This window comes from Phaenicophaeus curvirostris, chromosome 8 (assembly GCF_032191515.1).
Source record: "Phaenicophaeus curvirostris isolate KB17595 chromosome 8, BPBGC_Pcur_1.0, whole genome shotgun sequence".
NCBI lineage: Eukaryota > Metazoa > Chordata > Aves > Cuculiformes > Cuculidae > Phaenicophaeus > Phaenicophaeus curvirostris.
Window position 1 is genome coordinate 27,390,849 of NC_091399.1, and position 22,809 is coordinate 27,413,657.

Here is a 22,809-nt window from a genome sequence, read left to right on the forward strand (position 1 = left end):
GGGCAGCAGCCCAACACCAGGACGCCTTCGGAGACTGTGAATTTGGATGTATTTGATACGCTTCTTAGGGGTCTTTCATAAGAAGAGGATGCAGGAAGAGAGCATCGCCTCAAAATGGCTGATAAAATGCTCTTTGTGTAGCTTCAGTTGAACCTGAACAGAGCAGTGTCAGGGGTTTCTTATCGTGTAAAATGATGCTGTTCTTCTGGGCCGCTGGACTGCTCGACTGCTTTTGATTGTCTTGCGGTAATTGAATAGCCCTGCTGTGTAACCTGTGCTGAAGGAATTAGGGCTGTTTATTCAGCAAACAGATGTCCTGGATTGTGGTGTGCTTACGATCTTCCTGGCTCGCAGCTTTCATTAGTTAATATTGCCGACTACCCAGCCTGTCGTCCTTGCACTGGTAATTTTGCGTTTGCTAATGCATTTCAGTGTCTCCAAGGGAGATTTGGAAGCTTGTAGAATTTGTAAAGTAATTTCATTGATCCGTCAAATCCGAGTCAGTTGGTGGACACGAGTTACCTCTGCAACGTGCTACGTTCTGTTGCATCAAACCGCTACCTCTTACCAGGGTCTGTTCAGCCCCAGTGACTTGAACTGAGTGAGGTCCCAGCCCGCCTCACCGAATGGGTAGGGAACGTGTGAAATAGCTTTTGATGCATGTATCCTGCTCCTGTGCAATGCTGACCGCTGTCAAATGCATTTGTCAGGGATCTCTCTGCCCTCAGTCCATTTTCTGGCTTGTCCCTAGCACCGCATGCTCCTGAGTGGCTTCAGATAGCTGGCAGAATTGAAAACAAAGCAGCTCTGTGTTTTAATCATCCCTACTGAGCCCCTGAAATTGATGTTGGGCTGGAAGTTCCTCAGCTGAGGAAGGCTGGCAGGAGCCAGTGGCCCCAGATAAGCCATTTCCAGCCCTGTGTGGGGATGAAGCCCAATATCTCACTTGGAATGAGTTGAGAACACCCCTTCCAGTGGGACAGGGGGTTTGATAGATTGTGTGATTTAACCTCACGGCTATGGCTGTAACGTATAGAAAAGCTGCTTTTTGCTGTTTCCAAATTATATTAGGCATCATTTTTTCTTCTCCCTCAGCAGTCTGAACAATTGGACTCCTGACACTGAGCAGGCCTGGCTTTTATAGGAAGAAGAATATGACAAATACCTCCCATAAATGTGTTCACAGTTTCCACTGTCATTTCTAAAATACCGGTTCTTGCATCGACACAGAGGGAATTCACAGTGGTAGGGGCATGGGTTTTACAGGTGCCAAGTCATGATAGGGCCCCCAAAACACAGTCGTGTGGTTGCAAACCCAGCGCTGTGCTGGGCAGGGTTTGCGCCAGTTGGAACCTGATACCCAATCCCTTCAAGATTTCTGTTCTGTGAGAGATTACAAGTTTCGAGGAAAATCCTGGGGGTAATCCTGCAGGATTCAGCCATCAGCAGCTGTGCTCACCGCCAACTCCTCCACAGGCCTTTTTTGTAGGCAGCTGTCATCCACATACCGTCCCATGCTGGGGCTGATCGGTGCTTCTCGTAAGACTGAAATTGCCGTCGCCTCCATGTTCCTTATCATCACTTGTTATTTGGAGCAATGCAGAAAATAAGGAGACCCCAAGAGGCACACGTCTCACGGCGGCAGCATCCTCAAGAAAGGCAGCTTTCTGTGGAGCTGGTGAATGAGCCACATAATTGTGGCTGGTCTAGAGGTCTCAGCTCCAGTTTGGAGCTCTGGGTAAGGTTTCTTACCTTAGCTTTTCCCTTAAAGGTGGGAGTTGTGTCGTATGAAAGAGCTGTAAAAGAAGGAGGGTTAGATTTCTGTCACCTCAGGAAGAAGATTAGCAAGGGGAGCTGTCAAGTGAGCATGAGATATCCTCTGCCCATGCTGTCATGCTAGATGCCAGAGGGACATTCCTGGCTCCTCGGTGGGTGACTGCTTATAGCAAGACCTCAGCCTGGTCATGGATTTTCCATGTTTCAGTTTGTAACTGCAAAACCCACTCATTTTTTTTTCTTTCTTGCTGTTTCCTCCTCCTTTCCTCCTGCTTCTCTCTCTCTTCCTGCTTACCTCTCTTGTCTTTCCTACTTCTGCTGCTGTAGTCCATGGAAGGAATTAGAACTTGTAATGCCCCCAGAATTCTGCTTGCACCTAGATTTTGCTTGCTTTAACATAATGCCTACCTCAAGTACAACCTTTCTGAAAGTATGTGAAATCCAGAAAGAAAAACTGGTTTAGATAGTCTGCACTTGAAAGTGGATTCATAGCCTGTTTTAATGTGTCTTAAAAGCACTACCAGCTATCCTTGAATAAAACCGAGTGCTGACAAACTCATTTTCTAGAATAAGGGTATCCATGTATTGACATGAATAGGAGGATGGCTATTACTGACGAGCTCCGTGTGCAGACAAGTTAGTACAGCTAGTGAGGGCTGAAAGGAGCTGAAGCACAACCAAGCCTCATAATTAGACCTAGATTAGACTTTTGCCGGAGGGGAAGGCAAGGCAAGAACAGCTCTGAACTCCTATCATTGTCTGTGGTGTTTGAATACAGAGACGTCCTTTGCCATCCCAGTGAATCCAGTGACACCAAGCCAGGCTGGAACAGAGCCCCGTTATCTCTACAGGAGCATTGCTGACAGGGCAGGCATGGGCTTGTGCTGGGCTGTTCTCTGAGGTGTGGCCAGCTCAGATTTTCTCAAGCCAGTCCTGCAGGAGGGTTCAGGGGGCTGCCGGAGCCACACTTTATGGACAAGACCTGAAGTAGCTGATGTCCCTCATTTCACGATGGTACGGGTACCTGAGGCTCTTGGACCACCTCTGGAGAAGGTGCTTATCCTCCCCTTGAGTTTGAACCCCAAATACTGTGACCTTGGCACAGTGCAGTCCCCCTGGAGCTACCACAGAACGAATAGCAGGCAAACCGCAGCCTCCGGATGCCTAAGGTGCCATGCCATCAGAGGCCAGCTGTCACATTTCCCCTGACGTCTCATTACACAGTGATGTGACCTGGGACTGCAGCCTCCTGGAAGCACACTGCTGCTCTTAAATGCCACCATTGCCTCTATTTTTGATTGACAAGAGATCAAACAAGTTCTTGCTGCCTGGGCATATTTGTAGGTGCAGGCAAGTGCTGCTTGCTTTAGTTTTGGTGGCAGTTTGACCATAGCAAATAGGCAGGTTTCAATCATAGAATCATAGAATGGTTTGGGTTGAAAGGGACCTTAACGATCATCCAGTTCCACACTCCTCTGCCGTGGGCAGGGACACCTCCCACTGGATCAGGCTTCCCAAAGCCCCATCCAGCCTGGCCTTGAACACCTCCAGGGATGGGGCAGCCACGACTTCCCTGGGCAACCTGTGCCAGTGTCTCACCACCTTCATCATGAAGAATTTCTTCCTAATGTCTAGTCTAAATATTCCGCTCTCCAATTCAAAGCTATCTCCAGGGATGTATAGGAACTGGGATGTACTGGTACCAGTGCTACCCCAGGGAACCTGCTGTCACTCTGCCTGCGCGGGATGCACCGCTTCACTGCCGCTTTCATTTGCCACTATAGTTTTGGGGCTTGTGTACAGTTAAGAGGGAAAAGACTGCGTGCCATGTGAGCCTCACGTGCCTGCCTGTGTCCAACTCAACGTGGGGGGTTTAGGGGCTCAGGGTCATTACGTGGTGGTCACTTGTACCCTCCCGCCAGGCGCAGAGTACCCAGCATTTTCACCTCGGCACTGTAATGGCTTGAGCTTGCAGAGGGTGCATGGTATGGGAGCAGTGTTATACATCTTTTTGGAGTGCAGAAAAAGGCTTGTATGGCAGAGTTGGCTTTGCTGCCAGGTCTTTGCAATCACCATCTCTCTGTTGTACCCAGTGAAGTCAAGGTTACATCCTATAATTTCTGCTGGTTCGTGGCTGTTCACCAACTGCTAATTTTGATTGAACAGTCACCGTTGCTGCAGCAGGCTGCTCCATGGATCAGACACTGTGAAGGATTTTCTAATCTCTCTTGTTTCTGTGGGCAAAGAATCATTGCAGAGGGGAAGAGATTTCTTGCGCAAATGCTGGTTTCGGATCTGCATTCAGCTATGTGCTGAGTCTCCACCCAGACTTTGGATGAAGTGAACTGGCTAATACTTAGCCCAGTGCATTCTTTGTAAAATCTTGAACAAACCGGGAGAGATTGTCAATGGTAATCATGGTGATTAGATTAGATCACTGCAGGGTTTCAGCCTTCCCCGAGTAAACATCTGCTTTCAATACTGTAAATAGCAAGGTGCTGCACTTTAGGCAAACTGGGCCTCAATCCAAGGGAATGTCATTGTTTACTGCTTTTCCTATGTATCTTCCTTTGCTTTTCAATCTATACCATGCTGTAGTTCTGTGTGCACCCTTCTTTTGTTTCTTTTCAGCCATGTAGGAGTATGCATTGTGGTTGCTCAGTATTGAGTGCTTCTGTTGCTTGTTATTGAATGCTAGTGCTGGTGTCATTCTAGTTAAGCTCTATGTATCTTTTGTCTTTGAAAATCAATGGAGAGCAAATTAAAAAAAGAACTAGTTTTCGTGGTACCTTTCATTTTAACAACAACAAAAAGAATTCCATTTATGTTTGCTCGTGATGAGAGAGGTTTCTAGGGAGGCCAGTCTGGGAAACAAAAATATGGTTTGTGCTTTTAATAAGCATCGGGAACCATTTTTTCCCTTTACAAAACCTTGGATGCTTCATAGCCACTCTCATCTAAGCAGAAAAACAATATTCCAGGGCATTGTTTTGTTTACAGCAGATGTTGCCTTCCGCTTCAGAGTCTTGATTCAACAACAAGTCAAAGGTCTTGGGAGTTCTCCTGAGATCTTAGGAAGAGATATGTTAGATTCTAGAAAGAAATATTTTACTGTGAGGGTGGTGAGGCACTGGCACAGGTCGGCCAAGAAGTCATGGATGCGCCATCGCTGGAGTTATTCAAGGCCAGGTTGAAAGGGGCTTTGATCCAGTGGGAGGTGTCCCTGCCCGTGGCCGGGAGTGGGGGTTGGAACTGGATGATCTTTAAGGTCCCTTCCAACTCAAACCATTCTATGATTCGCCACCACAGGCCATGGGTGCTGCAGATGTGGTAATACAGGTAGAAAGAAGCATCTGAGGTTGCCTGTTGCTGGTACCTTAATGTCAGGAGTGAGGGTTAGGGTTCAAGATGTGTGATGGTAACAGGAAAAATCAGATTGCAACAAGTTCAGACTCCTCTGGGACTTGTAAAGATGCTGAGGTCTTGTTTGTTTAAACACTGCAGTGAGCTGGGAGCCTTGCAGAACTGGATTGCCAAAGAGGAAGGTTTGCTTAGTTTCCTTAAAACAGAGCAAAAAAGAAACATGCTGAAAATAATTGAGTTTCTGGCACTTTAAAAGCTTCTTAATGTTCTTTTTTTTCTGCAAAAGTATGTCCTTTTGATTGCAGTTCAGCCTTAACAGAGTACAGTACATCTTGCCACAGAATGAGTAAATGAGCTCTGTTCTGCAGCTGCTATTGAATGACGATGTTGGAGTATGCCTTGGCTTATCAGTGAAGGCTGCCTAATGTATTCCACCCAGCATACCTGAGCGTGCTCTGCAGCAGCAAACCCAATTAACTGTTTTTGTACCTGCTCTATGAATGGTTTTAGCACTTATAGGGGCGCTTCGTTTTCTAGAATTTCAGTAAGATGTGCCAGAGCGTGCACCGGCCTTTTCTAACACACCTCTGTCGCTCTCTGCAGCTCAGAAAATGCACCAGGAGCTTGCCATGGCACAGGCTGGCGAGGCAGGAGCAGAGTGTGTCTCATTAGCTTCACATTCATTAGTTTCTAAAAGCTTTCTGAATCAGATCTGGGGGCATGAGGAAGAGATTTACAGTCCATCCTATCAGTGTGACAGAATGTTCCTAGTCACAAAAAAAAGAGAAAATGAGCCTCTCTGGACCACTCCAAGGGGTTTTTATTGTTTAGCTGTTGTTTTTCAGGATGCCTCAAACTATTTGGCTTTGTGTTTGTCTGTTATCTTCAGCTCAGTTCTCCCACAAAAAGGCAAATACCTGCGTTTACTGAATTATTAACAACAATAGATGGAGCTTACGTATCAATGAAAATTATGGACGTTTCCCAAGGCAATTGATTTAAATGGAGTTAAATTTAGTGGAAGCTTCTATTGATGTAATGAATGCTCATTATAGAGCCTAATGTGTTTTAAGGGCTTGAAAATCTTCTCAGTAGGGAAGTCGGGCTGCTGTTTTCCAGCAGAGGCACAGATGCTGTACCAATGCGCTGCTGTCACTGCAACCAGATCCCGTCACTACACTCTTTAACCTTGCGTGTTTTTAACTTTTGCAGAAGACCACCTCCCAGCCGGCTTCCCGACCATTGACATGGGCCCACAGCTGAAGGTGGTGGAAAAGGCCCGCACAGCCACGATGCTCTGTGCTGCAAGTGGTAACCCTGATCCTGAAATCTCCTGGTTCAAGGACTTCCTGCCTGTTGACACTGCAGCTAGCAATGGGCGAATCAAGCAGCTCCGCTCGGGTAAGGTAGCAAAGCAAGTAAGCCTTCCCTTCCTCCTCACTCTTATTCCCTTTTCTCTTTACTTGCTGCTGTTGCGGTTTTTCCCCTGAAACACTGAAATGAAATTCTAAACCCAAATGTCAGCTTGATTTGAGCTTGTTTCTTCTGCAACATAAAAACAGTTTTTCGAGCTGATCCTCTCTGGCAAGGTATCGTGGCTTGTTAAAAGGAGACATTAGAGTGGACGTGCCTTTTGGAACATCACCTTGATTCCTGCTTCGGTAGAGCGTCTTGACATTGACCCAAATCCTTGGTAGGCATGGACATTTCACTGCCAACTCAACAGGTTTCAGCTATCTTTAATAGGAGCACAGCGCAAACCAGGACAGTGGATACTGGTTGAGATTTTACAGTCGGTGGTCATGTACTACTTCACTGCTTATGTAGACTTTGTATGACTCTGGTCTGCTTTCTTTTGAGATCTTTATCATTCTTGTTATGTGACATCACAAGAATGAATTAAAATCAAAGGAGCAACAACTCTATGGAATCCAAAGAAAGGTGGACCTACCATTTCTTTTGTTTGATAAGCCAAATAATAGCTTTTGAAATACAGACAGTTAGTTCTTATGGGTGGCTAGGAATGCACTCATTTTAGCAAGGAACTCTTGTTTTCCCACTGCAATGTTTAGTCCCCCAGGACTTTTAAGGCCCATTAGAGAATTAAAGAAAATTAAAAGTTGCTTTATTCACTGATGAAGTGCAGCTCCCGAGTATGACTTGCAGTAGCTATTTAACAATGCACAGCAGCTGTACAAAGCAGCTTTAGTCTGGAGGAAAAATAAGCCCACAGGACCCTATGCAAAGTATAGAAGGGAACAGAGCTGGAACAGATTTGGTTTAGGAAGGTCTCATACTTAAGTAAGAGGCAGACTGCCTTGCCTGGCCATGATGTGTCTCTGGGCACTCAAAACCCATTTGTTACAAGTGCTGCTGCCAGGGCAACACCATCTTCCTCCTAGCAAGGTGAACGTCTTGACACATTTCCCCATAGCAGGAGCCCTCTGCATAAATCTGATGATGCTTGATGATAAGAAGTAGGCTTGTACTTGGGGGAGTGGGTAATGAGACATCACTCTCATCAGAAATAGAACCCAGCCTGGCACTCCTGATCCCACCTTGATGTAGCAGTGAGCGCTAATTATACTAATGCATTTATAACTTATGAAATTTCCCAGTGACCTTTAGCTTATCTCCCCCACAACATGGTTTAATCTTGATCTGTTTGTGCTGAAAGAAAATATCACACTTGTTAATTATTCTGAGGAGCTTTAGGAAGCAGCAATAGGAGAGTGCACATGGATGTGTTTCACTTCATAGCTGACTAAATCAGCATCAGAAATTACCATAAATGAGCAGCAAGGCAGCTCCTGGTGCACTTGTTGTATGTTCTCCAGCCTCCTTTTTGCAGGCACTTGGCTGCCTCTCTACCAGCTGCTTCTCAAGTTTAGTAAGATAGAAAGTTTAAAAGCAAACTAGTAAACCCTGTCACTGTGTCCACGTTTTGCTTCCTATTCGCTGTTCTTGTGCAACATCTCAATTGAATATTTCACCTGGGATTCAAACTCGGGAGCTGGCGGCTTGCTGAAGACACAGTAATTACCAAGGGAGGTGCCAAGGGAACCTTTTAGAAATCAATGAGCAGCACACATCCTCAGACTCACAAAAGAAATTGATTAGCTCTGTAATGTACTAACGGAGGTTTCCACAGTTCAATGAAAGAGGCTTTCTAATATGAGTGAAGTTTTATTTTCGGGGACCCGGTGATACCATGCCAAGATCCACCAAGACTCCGCTCTGCTTTGGCATGAGTGGGGAGCAAGAAGTATTCTGTTCCTCATGGGCCAGAAATTCAACCCTTGCTTGCATTTATGTCTTTTTCCTTTATTTGTAGTTGATCTATAGGGCCTGCCCTTCGGAGTGCCTGAGTCCCACTTACCTGACTGCAGTCACCATGTGTAAGCAATGTGATGGGTTAGGCAACCTCTGATCCATTCTACAAGGTGCTAATTGAGCTCTCCAGCACGACACCATAGTGGGGCAGAGCTGTTTTTCAAAGAAAAGAGTATTTAAATAGATAGCTCATTATAAGGGAGAGTTTAATAGTTTGCAAAGTCTCTGCTCCATTAAGATCATATCTTACAGCCAGCCTGGCATATCTGCATGAATGTCAGTTTATACTATCTCAGTCTAAATATACACTCATTTAATTTCATTTAATTAAAACCCAATAAAATCTAGACAGATGTAATATAGTTAAAATAGCTATAGCATGGTGTGAGCCCAGTATTGCATATATAGAGTGTCCGAACTTCAGTGAGTATATAGTATGTTATTATTTGGATATACTAAATATAGGTCATAAAGGTCAAAGCAGTTTTGGAGTCTGAATTAGAGAGGAGGTTGAGGGTTGATTTCCTTTCTTCAGGCACCTGGTGCAGAACAAATAGTTAGAGGTAAAGCAGCAGCATGTTTGGGAAAGGTGTTCTCTTCTGACACTTGCAGTTATGTGGGCTGGCAGTGCTCTGGGGGCTTCAGGCAGGCCTTTGAACTTGCATAATGTGCTCGAGGGGGCTTTGAACATCAATTTCCAGAGGTCTGTTCATCTTCTGTCAAGGTTTGTGCTTTAAAGACAGCCAAGCCTTCATCTTGGGCTTTTTTAACCCCAGAGGACTGGTGTCTTTGTCAGAGGCAAATACACAGTTAGTAAATCTGTCCTGTATCCCACTCTCCCTCATTTGCTAGTTACATCTGTGTGTATATGCATTTTTCTCATTAAAACTTCTGACAGTTAGCGTAACTCATTACATTTAGAGGGCTTTTTCCCCCTTTCTCCCTAATACATAAATGTTTCCTCCCGAGTAATGCTTAATTCTTTTTCAAGTTCAGCTCTTGGGTAGTTTTGCCAGTACGTGTTGGGCTAATTGCTGTACAGATGAGAACACAGATAAATACAGGTTTTCATCTCCATTATCACAGATCAAGGCAAACGCAAGGTCTCTGACTCATGCTGGTTGTAGCAAAATTCTCCCTTGCTCATCTTGCTAATATTTCCCTCTTCTTGTGGCGGCTGCTTTTCTGCAAATGCAGTGTCTCAGGACAACTCCCTGTTCTCCCTCAGAGTGCGTAGCTTCAGTCACTGCCTCTCAGTCATTGACCCAAGATCTAAAGCCAGCTCTGGGCTGGGAACCCCCACCTCAGCACACTAACTCATTTTAAAACCTGTTTGCCTGAACTGATTTTAAAACTATCTGGGCATTGTAGTATCACGTGTGATGTACGTATGAGTTCTGGCAGCAAGGGTCAGTGTTACACCTCTAACTATGTTTTAAAATTAGTTGATGTTGTGGCAGATATAGAACAGATAGCACTCATGCTTCACAGTTCTTCTGTAAAGATTCTTGTACCACATGCTCCTGAAGACTTCAAAGCAACTCTGATGGCATTTGTACACTCAAGGCTCTTGAGTGCTTCCAGTGAATTTCATGGTTGAAGAATTGCTCTTCCACCTTGCTCTTCAGAAAACTTATGAACAAAATGCCAAATTAGAATAAACAACTATTCAAATGTTAACATACAGGTATTTTTGCCATCTAAGCAAACTCCAGAAATTCAAGGAGCATCATCATCTTTCATGTAGTAAAGAACTTGGTCTTATGACAAGTATCATTCTGTTTTAATCACCATCAAGTAACTGAGTCATGAACCATGCCCTAGACCCTAGTGCGGCTTTCAAGCAACTAACTGCAAGTAAACTATCAGAGAGGGCTCTATAGGTGACTTCAGTTACTCTCTGAAAAAATGTAGGTGCCGCTAACAAAGAAGCAGCAGGAGCTGGCTCATTTATGCTCTCAGAGTTACCATCAAGCATTTCTATTTTAGTCATGATCCTGTAAGTAGAAGCACTGTGTATTTGGAAAGAAAAGGAGTAACCAACTTACACAGCAAACTTGGAAAATGAGGCGGTGCCTCTTCCAGTGAAATGACTGTGATGGTCATATCCTGCTTCACTGGTAATAGGCAGCAGTCAGTACGCAGCAGAAGATATTCAGGTCATAGAATCACTAATGTTGGAAAAGACCTCTAAGATCCCAAGTCCAACCATCAGCCCAACACCACTATGTCTACTAAACAATGTCCCGAAGCGCCACATCTGCACGCTTTTTGAACATCCAGGGATGGTAACTTCACTGCTTCCCTGTGCAGCCTGTTCCAATGATTCACCACTCTTTTAGTAAAGATTTTTTTTCCTAATATCCAATCTAAACCTCTTCTAGCACAGCTTGAGGACATTTCCTCTCATCATATCATTTGTTATTTAGGGGAAGAGACCAACACCCACCTCACTACAACCTCCTTTTCAGAGGGCAATAGTCTCCCCTCAGGCACCTTTTCTCCAGACTAAAAAAGCTCAGTTCCCTCAGCCACTCGCTCATGATGGTTGTACTCCAGACACTTCACCAGCTTTGTTGCCTTTCTCTGGACATGCTCAAGCACCTTAATGTCCTTCTTCTACTCCAAATGGGCATCAACACAGGACAAAATGTGTAAAGAGCGCCCAAAAGAATGGGGATTGGGGAGTGCTATTCAAAAAGGATCAGGAAACCCACACAAGGTTGGATGCTCTCTCAGAAAGGACTAACTGGACAAGGGTTGAAGCAATATTGGCACACTGCAACGATGGGATCCACACAGACTTCCTGTGGGAACTGGTGGCAAATACCCAGTTTTTTTCTGTAATACTTTCACTTCTGAGAATGGTTTCCCCTAAAACAATGTTAGGCAGTAGCCGAAAGCGCTGTCAGAGTTCTCCAGGATTCAGGGTTGCACTGCCCTGGTATCCAGTTGTCACCAGCAAGAGCCTTGATTTCTCTGTTTGATGTCACTTTCAAGTGACTTTTTGGTGGTTTAGATTCCTACAGGACAGTGGTGTGTTGATAATTCTGGGTGAGTTTGTGTCAGCAGAGTGAAGTCCCTTCTCCAACAGAGTCTCACTTCCACACTGGGAAGTACAGATGCAAAGAATCCTATGGGGTTTTCCAGTATATCATCTTAGGCTTTGCCTTGCTTCGGACACATGGCTTTGTGCTTCCAGCACGCAGAGGATATCTGGGTCAGCATTCATTCCTGACTACGTTGAATGTGTGGAGTGTTGCTCAAAATCTGTTATCACGAAGAGGAAATAAACTCTCCTCCCTTGTTTCAAACCTTTCAAACACAAGGAACTGGGTTTGAAATTTGATCTTTTGGTGCCCTTCACCTAAAGCAGTTGTGGTGATCATGGGGCATAAGCTGTCTTCCAGTAACCATTCAAGTGATGGTAACTCCATTACCTCTGTGCTGTGGTTTGGGCCCTTTGAGGAACACCCGGAAAGGACAACAGCCAGAGATACTTTGTCATATGATGCGAAGGGTGAATGGAAACTTTTATTCCTTCTGGATGAGAAAATTTAGGGTCCGCGCGCTCTGTAATTGTGTCCTCTGAGTGAAGAGTGAATGCCTTAACTTTGGCAAGGTGAGAGAGACCCAGAACAAACACTGTGCTAAATACAGCAAGCCTCTGTGCTGCTCCCGCAAGGCTTAACTTACATTCAGAGGCCAGAAGGATTGGGATTTAATGCAGGAAAAAATGAGCTGGTCACACTTACGTTTTAGGGAATCTGCTTCAAGTACGCAGTTGCTCCTCGAGCTCTGTGTAGACAATTGTGTATGAGAGAAAGGGTTTAGCCTCTACAGGGAGTAGATTTAAAGATTTGTTGTGAATCTTTCCAGACCTAGGGCAGAACAACAAACCCTGTTTCAGCCATGTAACAGAGAAGGAGGTCCTGTTTTCTGCCCCTTGGGCTTGTGCTCAAAGTCATTGCACTGTTCCTGTGGGAAGTGACACACTGTGGTGATGCTTTTCTTAACTCTGAGAATAGTGGAAGAGGACAAAGGTGTGGGTGGGGGTGGGGCAGGAGCAGGGGGGTCCTAGACCAAGCAGAGCAAAAATATCACTTGGCAAACTTTCCAAACAGACAAAGAGAAATAACCCTGTTTTCTGTGGCTGTGCTATTCCATGCAAGTATCTCTGGGTATAACTGTTCTGTCAAAGGTAGCAGTAGTTACTAAGATAGATAAATAAGCAGCAGATTTATTATTGCAAGAGAAAGATTACCACAACTTCAGTCACTGCAAAATCTTCCCTGATGCTTCAGTCATGTGTGGATAGAAAGCGTCAGAAAATACAAGCAGACATAAAGTTAAAATGAGGTAATGTCATCTTGGCAGAGGAAAGTGCTAAAATGAGTAGTTTGAATTGCTGCCTCTGCTTAGAGAAAGGACTCTGCCTAAAGGAAGGGTAGTTAAGAAAGAAAAAGAATAAGTATAAATATTGTAATTACTTTTTAACAGGCAAGTTAAACATGCTTAAAATTTACCTTCTTTGTATTTACAGAAATTCTTTTCTGTCTTTCTTTCCCATTGGGTGATCATTGTTGTGGATAATGGAATGAGCTGTAAATCTGAGATACACGACACTCTTGTATGCAAACTGGTATTTATTAATCAATACACTGAAACATGATTTGACACACTGTGTCCTGTTTAACCCTGTTTTTCTGTCTGTTTAAACTCCTCAGTTTTCTTTGGTAAGTGCTTGGTATTCAGATCCTACAAATCTGCATAAAACCAACACATACCATGGACTGCCTACAGATTCAATCTGCATGAATCTCTCCCTTATACTAACAGCCTTCATATGTGCAAAATAAGACCATGGGGACAAAAGTGGGGATTGAAGGGATTCCCTGCCAATTTGCCCAGCTGGAGCATCGCCCCTTCAATCATACTCGGTTATTGATGGTATGCTGAACTCAAGACACTGACCAGTGGATCCTCCACTCGCTAAACACATTGACCTCATAAACGAAACCTTTATAGATCAGTGCAACAGGAGAAATTAACCTCCCTCCCAGAGAAGCCCTCCTTATAAGATACACCTCATTATAGCATGTAAAATTATCTCCGGTGCCTTATAAAGAGGGTAGGGATTCCTGTCTCCAGCTAACATCCAAATTAGGCAGGAACAACGGAGGTCTGGCTAACCTGGCATTGTTACATTACCAGAAACTACTTCATTTCAAAATATTTCTGTATGTAAAGTTAATTCTGCATGACACCAGTTTCTTTGCTGGAGGGAACCTGATGCAAGGCTTATGTGAATTCGGAGAATAGCTCAAAACTGATTTGTTACACTCTTTCCTTAGTTTAATTTCTTTAAGCGAGCAGATTTTTGTCCCACTGGTCATTCTAACCTCAAAGCAAAATTGCACCTAGCGCCCGCAACCATGTGCTTTCCACCCCTCCTGCCCAGCACACTCACTGTCACACAGCCCCCAGGACAACCCCTCTTTGCTCTGTATGAGGAATGAAAGGGCACCGCACCATCTTCCCAGCGTGTCCTCCATCTCAACTGCTTGAACAGTGGTGTGGGTGAATGCAAGTGGTGAGGCCAGCGAGCAACGGCCACCTCGGCAGCTTAGGTCGGCCCCCGTTCATGAGCGTGGTGGCTTTAATGGCAAGATGCAGGGCTGGATGCTGCACTCCTGGAAGTGATGAGCTTTACTAACCTCCTGAGAGTGTCACTCTGACGTTTACTGCACATCAGTTTCTTTTTGTTTATTCCTGTCGCGCTAATACAAATTCTAGCTTTAAAAAAACTTTCTGCTTTTTAGTTATAATTTTCTTCCTTTCCTCTTTGTACTAATGCTTCTCTCTAATCTTATTTGCATTCAAATTACCTCACCAGGTGGTACACCGATCAGAGGTAAGAATGCTGAAATGTGCCTCCAGTTGTCACGTCACTCCATCTCCTGTCTGCCTTGTCCCTTCTCCTCCGGTGTTTCTCATCTCCAGCTTTTACTCTCAGCCCTAACTCTGCCAGCGCTCTTGCTCATCTGCACTCTCCCACTAGTGTGTTTATTTTGGTTGGTTTTTAGCGTGATTTCTTGTAGACTCATCCATTGCAATTCTGCACTGTTGAAAGGGGGTTATTCAACGGAAAGTTTGCAAACTGGAAAATGGTCCCTGGCCTCCACCACAGGAGGGTTGACGTCTCCTGCAGCTCCTGCAAGTCTCTGAACTTCCCGCGCAGTTGTGGCCTCTGAGGTTTTGAGTCTGGGGGTTTTAGGTGGGTTGCTTTGGTGTAAGTGTAAGGAGGTAACATTTTCACAAGAGAACAGTCAAATTCTTGTCTGCTGCTGCTGATGGGCACAAAGCTGTAACAAGAAGGAGATCAATTTTTGAAAGTTTGAGCAAATCTGGCTCTGGGATAAGGAGCACCTTTGTTTGCATTCCTCATGCTTTCCTTTTGAGTGTGCTAACCCTCTAATGCGGTGGCAGAAGGGAGAAGCACTGACCCCAACCCCCTCGTTCTGAGCCAGACATGCCGCTGTTGCTTTTCAGCCCAAAGATTTGCTTTAAATAGATGAATCAGAAGCACATCTGGCTGCTTTAAGCCTTCATTAATTAAACCCGCTCCTGGTTTGACAGCCCAGTGTGTGCAGTCCCTGGCTAGTTTTCACAGCCTGTATGCACCAGTAATGACTTTCCAATTGGAGTGTTGTCTTTTCTAGCCTAAACACTCAAAGCTGTCCCTTTAGATTAACTTTAGTGTGTTAATCAGCATTACATGCTAAGGCCTTTCAGAATTCTCTTGTGATTTTGGTTACCCCTGTTGACTGACCCCTGGATTTCTCGACAGAATGACTACCACCTACAAATCAATATGACCTCATTCGTTCAGTTTTCCCCTTTCTCCTCTTTCGGCCCCCTTTTCCCTGATCACTGCTGGAAGTTAATAATCTGACTCTTTGGAACTGGTTCTGTTGCTGGGGGTTAATGTTTTCAGCTCCTCTTAAGTGATTTTAGAGTAAATGTGAATTGCCGTTTGATGCTTATTTGCATTAAGTTGCCTCTGTAGCAAATCTGGGTCAGGGAAAAAGACTACAAACCGTATTTTGATATGAATGGGCTTATATATCTGTCATTCCTCCCTTTGGAATGCTGGAGATTGACAGCTGTGATTTTACAAGATCCTTAAACTATTTCTTCATCTCCTATTTCTACTGCAAATCTTAAAATGAAATGATAGATTGAATGCTAGCTAGCCAAGCGCTCTGAGCTCCCAGCCGTGCGCAGCGAGTGCACAAGCATCCCAGGGCCTCCCTGTGCGCTCGCTGTGCGCCCGCCCTGTCTGATGACATTAGTGACTCAGCACCAGAACCGCGTGGATGCTCCATACGTCCTGCTTGGGAACCAAACGCATCTCTGTGAAAAGAACCATCCATCTCATAAAACATAAGTTCCCCACCCCACCCCCCTTCCCACCCCCGTTTGAGTCCTGATGAGGTATTTTGAGAATGTTCTTGACATTATTTAAAATATATGTGTCCTGTTTGAATGTCAAAGATGACATTTCTGTGAGAGCAAACAGAAGCCACGTGCTGCTCTCTGGCTTCTCCCAGAGGATTTCTGTCAGCCTAATGCCTTTTATTTAAAACGGAGGTCATTGAATTTCTAAAGATAACAACAGATTAGATGAAAGTGCTTTTATGATGGTGAGGTTGTGTCCATGTAGAAGTGACTGTTCTGCCGTGTTCTATACCCAGCTGCACTCTTGTTCCTCATTAAGGTAAGTTTGATGCTTTGGAATCCATTAATTTGGTCTGAAAGGAAGGGTGAACTAATGACTCTTAACGAACTCTTTTGGTAATAATGTTTGGGGGAGGAAGGGGAGGTTTGGGGTTGATTTAATTGCTGCTGTAACTGTGTCACTAGGAGCTGTGTGTCTGGAGAACTTGGGAGATTTGAGTGTTACCCAAGGCCTTTGTGCTGGAGCAGCAGAGAACCCATTTGCAGGAAGCAGTGTGTGGTTAGCCAGAGGACGACCTGAGAAATTCTACCATGCACCCCTCCAAACAGGAGATTTTTATCTCTGGACACCTCGTTTGACCTTACCCCAGACATTTGGTCCTTTCTGTCCAAGACATCTTTGGCTTCCCTGAAATGGGAGGAGCTCCCATCTATAATCCAGAATCTCAGTTTGTAGCTTCACTCTTTACCCTTCCGGGACTGCCCCAGATCGTTATTTAATGTTGAAATTTCAATTTGTTCATCAAAAAGACATGGAGCTGGCAGATGCCCATCAGATCACACAATAGCTGTCTTCTTAAGATGACCCATGAATAGTACCAGCAAGTCCGTATTTAAGCAAGTTCTGCTCCATTCTTATTTTAAAAGTAGAACAGAAGATGTTAATTTCCAACATTCCTCTGGAATTAAACTCACTCAACCTTTATGAAACCTGGCTGCACTTTCCAGCCCCAGGCTGTAAGAGAGAGCGGAACAGGCTGTGTTTCTGGTGGGTGCTGAGTTGAACAGGCATTAGATTGGATGCACACAAGGAGGTAAAGAAATATCATCATTTCAGGCATTTTCCCTCTCTGGTCAGATTTATTTGTTGCTTTTCTGTCACGACTGGAAATATCTAAGGTTCCTGTATATAAGAGTATTTCTTCCCTGCATACGTCAGCCTAGCAGAGGTCTGTCTGATTTAACTTTAGATCAGCTCACTCGGGTGTCAGGAGCTGTCTGTCTGAGAAGCCAGGTAAACACCCGCGCTGACTTCTGTATCGCTGCAGCTAAACCTTCTCCAGTCCCAAGCGAACTGGTTTAAATATAGCTCCAGTATTTCAACGCTATCCTGGAAGCTGGAGCGTGAAGCTATCCAAGGAGATTAGAGGAAGCTAAAAGAATTTTGCTGTCTCTTTTTGAGCATGTGTTTGTACGTTTGATTGCATTTTGTGTATGATAGGATTTTTTTCTTGTTTCCTGAGCATTTCCAATCACAAAAAAAAAAGAAAAGAATTGAAAACTGAGAAGATCTGTTTGTGGGAGCAGACAGTGTCAGGGGGAAGTTGAGTGGGGTGGTGCCTTGGTGCCTGGGAATGTTTATAATGCCATGTTTCTTGCTGTCAGGATACAGATTGACTCATGTCCCTTTAGAAGCACGCAGAGGCATTACTTTGCATTTGACAGTGCTTGAGTTTTGCTTCTGACGCAGAATCCCCTGAGATTTCCTGTATCTGCTGGTGAGAAATCAGAGCATCCTGAAACTCCGGTAAGAGGAGACCTCATGCTGCCAAGCACATTGGATCTCCTCCCTCCCTGCCCGAGTCCGGCTCAATGGCAGTGGTCGGATGCTATCAGCAGCTGCCCGTGGTGCACAGGAGAGTGATTTCTCAGCAGCGCTGCCATCCAGAACAAGCCCCTTGCATGCCAATCACTGGCCTCTCAGGCGTAATGACCGTAATGAACACTAACAATGAAAATATATTTGTAGTTACCTTGTTTTGCATAATTGGCAGTGCTGATGGCTGGTGTAGGCTAGGTGCAATCGTCTGTAACAGCTGGGAGGTGCTGCTGTCATAAATTACAAAGAATAGTGAATGTGGGCTTACTTTCGTTATTAGCTACTCTTGTGCGATTTTGGTGTCTTTCAGTTTTTCGCAGCTCCCACGGCAAGTGTTGGTTTTTCTTGGGCAGCAACCAGGGTGTCAAACTCCAACCCCCTCATCGTCAGGGCTTCACAGTGTCTCTCCCTACACTGTGTTCACACTTACGGGTCCCTGCTTGGTCTGGACTTGCCTCTGGCTCTGCCTGACAGCTCCCTGGGTTTTATCAGGAGGATTCTTCTCTGGGAGAGAATTTTTAGCCAAAGGGGGATTGGGACCCCCACCTGAGCACTGGCTGCAGAGGTAACTGAGGATGCTCCTTCAGGAAAAGTCATGCAGTGCTGGAGGCAGGGGGAAGGAGCAGGGAGGGGTTTGGGGCAGCCACATGCTCTGGTGTGCAGAGTGGGCAGAATTTCCCTGTTACCTGAGGGGACAGGCCCTGGTCATATAGCTGGGATCATTAACATCTGCATTACAAGTCCTTACCTCAGAGGAGTGCTGGGTCTGCAGCCTTGTTCCCCTGACTCCAGGGTACTTATATGGGAGCGTTTGTTTGCATGTCTGATTTTATAACCAGGACCAAAGGTCAGTCCCCAACTCTGAGCAGGGTGGTTCTGAGGCTGCGAATGCTCTGCTAGAGAAGTGGGGCTGCTCCCACTGCTGGGGAGGGAGCTCCGACTGGAATAGATATGGAAGAGCATCCCCTCAAGAGATGCCGTGCCTGGCTCTGTGTGGTGCTGTCTGGGAGAAGAGAGCCCAAACACCTAGTGAGCTATGGAGCGGGATTTCAGAGAGATCAATCTGTAAGGTAGCTCAAAGCTTTCTACGTTTGGTTCGTCACCTAGAGGAGAGAATGACAAGCCCTCCATGGCACAACGATACCCAGCGCTGCCAAGAAGCGGCCCTTGTCAGGATCTGCCTTCCCCATGCGCTGTGCAGTGCACTTAAATCCTTCCTTTAACCACTGTCACTGCCACTAATGATTCTGCCTGAGCACAAGTATATTTGAATAGATAAGTATATTGGAGAGCTGCTAATGGGGCTGCCGTCTGTGCCTGAGTTTAAAGAGCAAAACAAAAAGCTAGGAGAAGAGGGAAGGGACTAACAAGGACATACTGGCACAGAGTAAAGAACCTGTAAGGGATGCTTGTCAGTCAGCAAGGCCATCTTCTGCCATCAGACTTAGAAAGCTTTGCCTTGTCACCATTCTCCCTGGTACTGGAGAGCAGCCAGGGTTTTTTTCTCAGGAGCTGTCAGCTCTCCGATAAGCTGAGATGTGTTATTGGGAACAGATCTGAGCCACAAGTGAGATCGACGTGACATTGCAGCGTGGTGAGGAATGGCTGCCCCTCTTCTGCTGGAGCCCCACTGTGGTTCTGAGTGCTTTGGAGGCAGCAGAGGTCGAGCGGTGCTCAGCAGGGAGAGGTTTCACTCCAGTGCGTACATGCCACCGCAGAGCTTCCAGACAAGCTGTTCGCTGCTCCGCTCAGTACGCGTATGCACGTCCTGATGGTAGATAGTCCTCATGCAGCCACTAAAGCTGTGCTATCTGATTGCACATCAGGATTCAGCCATGCAAACGGGAGCAAGGCACCTGCCACTGGAGCACTCGAGGAGTTCATATGAAAAGTCTGCAGTAACATCCTGTGTGAACAAGACCTTACTCAGCAACTTGCACAACGTAAATCCCGAAGTAATGAGTAAAAGTACATCAGCCTTCCTAGCCTGGGTTTGCAGAGACATAGAAAATTTTAAGATGAGATGTTGACAGGTCTAGGAATAGAAATCTGATCCTTTGCAAGCACCGAAGCAAAGAATTCATTGTACTTTTGAGGGTCTTCAGATAAAGCTGCCATGAACTTTAGGGAAAGGAGCTAATCAGGACTCAGTTCTTCCTTTCCTGTAGCTCCTTGTGTCCTGTGCAGCCTAGACTTGAACTCTCCAAGAGGTGAAGATACTGTCTTTCGCTGTGGTGACTGAGCTAGAGCCTGGAATATTTTACACTTAGGGAGATTTTTCCAAGTTTCAGATGCAGTTATGTCTCCCAACTTTCTGATCCTAGCAATGTCTGAGCTTCCTAACTCTATTCATAAATCTCTGTCCCCTGAGATTCCCCAGATGTTCCTGTATCCATCACATAGTTGTTGGTTGTCCCTCAAGAAAACCCCTTATAGTCCTGCTGACTGCCATCAGTTCACCATGATCCTTCCACTTTCTGCTGGCTGTCAGCTATACTGCAGGATCTCTGTTTTTGTCTAATGATGATTTATTGCAGCAACTGTTTTCTTTCTGGTTCAGTTGAGAGGTTTACTTTAACTTCCTTCTACTTTCTGAGGTCTGTCTTGCTCCTGACATGCCATAGTTTGAATAGTCATGCCAAGGCAGACAAAACCAGAATGCCTTGCCCAGTGTCCCTGAGCAGTTTGTAGGCAGTCGCTGATGGATGTTACATGTTTATAGTATCATTCTAGAAATCAGCCCGTGCTGCAGAACTGATGGGCAGTAATAGCATGTAATCTGAGACTCCCCTCTGCCTTCGTTTTCTTCATCCTCTTGTTTTCTTCTTTTCCCTCCAGCACTGATGCTGAGGTCCCTAGAGAGAAAAAGTTTGACTAACCATCATCTAAGAGGCATGATAATTGCAAGTATGAAGGATGTAAATACCAACAATATATATTAAATGACTAAAAGGGGCGTGTAAAAAGGTATGTGTTCTTGGCTGAATTATCTAGGAATCTTCGTTTTTTTCTAGGCAGACACCACTGCCTGTCACCTGCATCTGGCTTTCAGCCCAGCCAGCTGATGGGGCTACAGGCTCAGTCAGAGATAGGCTTTTCCACAAGGCAATGATATCCACTTTTTTTTGTTTGGTTTTAAGTTTGGGTATGTTTTGCAGCAAACTTTTCCCAACCAAGCCTGCTGCAAGCACTCAGAGTGAACTCTGCAGCACATGCGTGCCTACAGAGCAATGGGCAGAAATTAAGAAGGGGATAATATATGGTGAGTTCCAGGCAAATCTTGCTGACAGAGAGCATAACTAGATTTTGGCATCAATTCCTTAAGGAAGTGGTGAAAGACCTATCACTCGGCACATTCAAAATGGAATTGGACAGAACACAAGTACATTTACAACAGGGAGCAATCCTGTCCTGGCCCCCAGGGATGCACAAGATAACCTAATAGGTCTTTTCCATTTCTAGATTTTCTGATTCTCTCTATCTTGTCAATGCTGAGAAACTTCTTCCTGCTCCACTGCCTGTCATGCTGCTGTCTGCTTGAAGATGTTTTTCCCAGGCAGCATGTAGAAATTCAGTGTTCTCCCTGAATTAAACAGCAGTGCTCTGTAGGCTTTGGCCTGTGAGTGTCCAGAGTGCCGTGGCTGGGGAAGGCTGGCAGCTGCTTTTCTTACTAAGTGGCAAGACTTCTGCAAACAAGCTTTCTCTGTCTAGCTGAAGCCTCATTTCTAGCACTAATGCAACAATAGGGAGGGCTCCGTACATTATTTTTATTATATGGCAGAACCCAGGGAAGTTCATTTTTCCCCATGACATATAGACTTATGCTACAGCCTCAATTTATCCTTCTAAATAATGTAGGTGGCAGTGCTTGGTTCACATTAGTTTTTCTTCTGTTCTGATGATATGAAAAACTGAGTTTGACCTCTGCAGCTTGAACCAGAAAGAAGGGAGAAGGCAATTTCACAAGCTATTCTCAGTGCCGCTCTCAGTGGTCGTTTTGAACTGTGGCAGGCAGAAATGAGTTCAAATCCTTACAAGCAAAGGGGTTAATGTTTTCTTTTAGTTCAGTATATGGTTTGTGAGCAAAGTTACCTTCTTAAAGGCAATTCTAGCCAGCAGAATCTGAGCACTTGGAGGCACTTTAAAAATTATTCCTACATTGCCTGGGGGAAGCAGGCTGAACACCAGCCGCTTCGGTGTCTGGCCAACGGTCGTTGCTCCTGCAGTGCCAGCTCGCTGTCACATGCATCCTGCTTCTTTCCTTTTCTGTCTCTCCATCTTTTAGTCTGCATATGGGGTGCTGTTAGGAGAGTTGAGACGCGACCAGTTTTGCAGTCATCTGTGCTAGGCAAGAAGCTGGATGAAAGACCAGCCTCCCAGGCCCAGGGGTGCTGGACACCAGTGGAACAGGCTGAGAAAACCACCTTACACTAGTGCTTACTTCCTCGATGATCCTTGTGGGTCCCTTCCAACACAGGACATTGTATGATCGCGGGCACTCCACAGGTTCCCCATGTAGATTGCTTCTCTGTGTGCTCAGGTGATTATGTCAGTTATTCAGATGAGTCCTTCATGCATCTGGCACTGGGGATGGGATCAGATTATGTCCTGATCAACCTGTAGTCGGCTGCAGCTGCTTCTGAGACAAAGCTGGAGGAGCAGGCGCTGCCAGGACAAAGGCAGGGTGGCTTTCATGCGAGCTCCATGCGGCAAAATGAGTTTGCTGCGTTGGTGTACATCTTTGATGTCTCAGACCGGGTTCTTAATCTTTTTATATCACAAATAACGAAATCTGAAATAATAATGAGATGGCTGACATGGAGAAAGCCGACGAAAGGCAAAGCGTTTTCTGAGAAGGGGATGTCTGTTGGAAGGAGGGGTGGTGAGGTGGGAGAGATGGGATGCTGCCAGATTCTGCAGGAAGGTTGCAATTTGTTGAGCATTTGCTAGGCTTTGTTTGCATCAGATAAGAAACAAACAGCTACAGTGAGCGTGCT

The 22,809-nt window shown here is 45.3% G+C and overlaps 1 protein-coding gene across 17 annotated transcripts in view; it reads left to right on the forward strand.

Moving 5' to 3' along the window:
- PTPRF (protein tyrosine phosphatase receptor type F) overlaps positions 1–22,809 on the forward strand; it is a 394,608-nt gene that overhangs the window by 276,277 nt on the left and 95,522 nt on the right. For 10 of the 17 annotated variants that reach the window (XM_069862928.1, XM_069862935.1, XM_069862941.1 and 7 more), the window contains 2 exons: positions 6,352–6,540; positions 14,369–14,386. In XM_069862928.1, coding sequence (XP_069719029.1) covers positions 6,352–6,540; positions 14,369–14,386 — 207 coding nt within the window. The remainder of the gene's footprint in view (positions 1–6,351; positions 6,541–14,368; positions 14,387–22,809) is intronic. The other 7 variants (XM_069862933.1, XM_069862937.1, XM_069862936.1 and 4 more) reach the window with 1 other exon arrangement.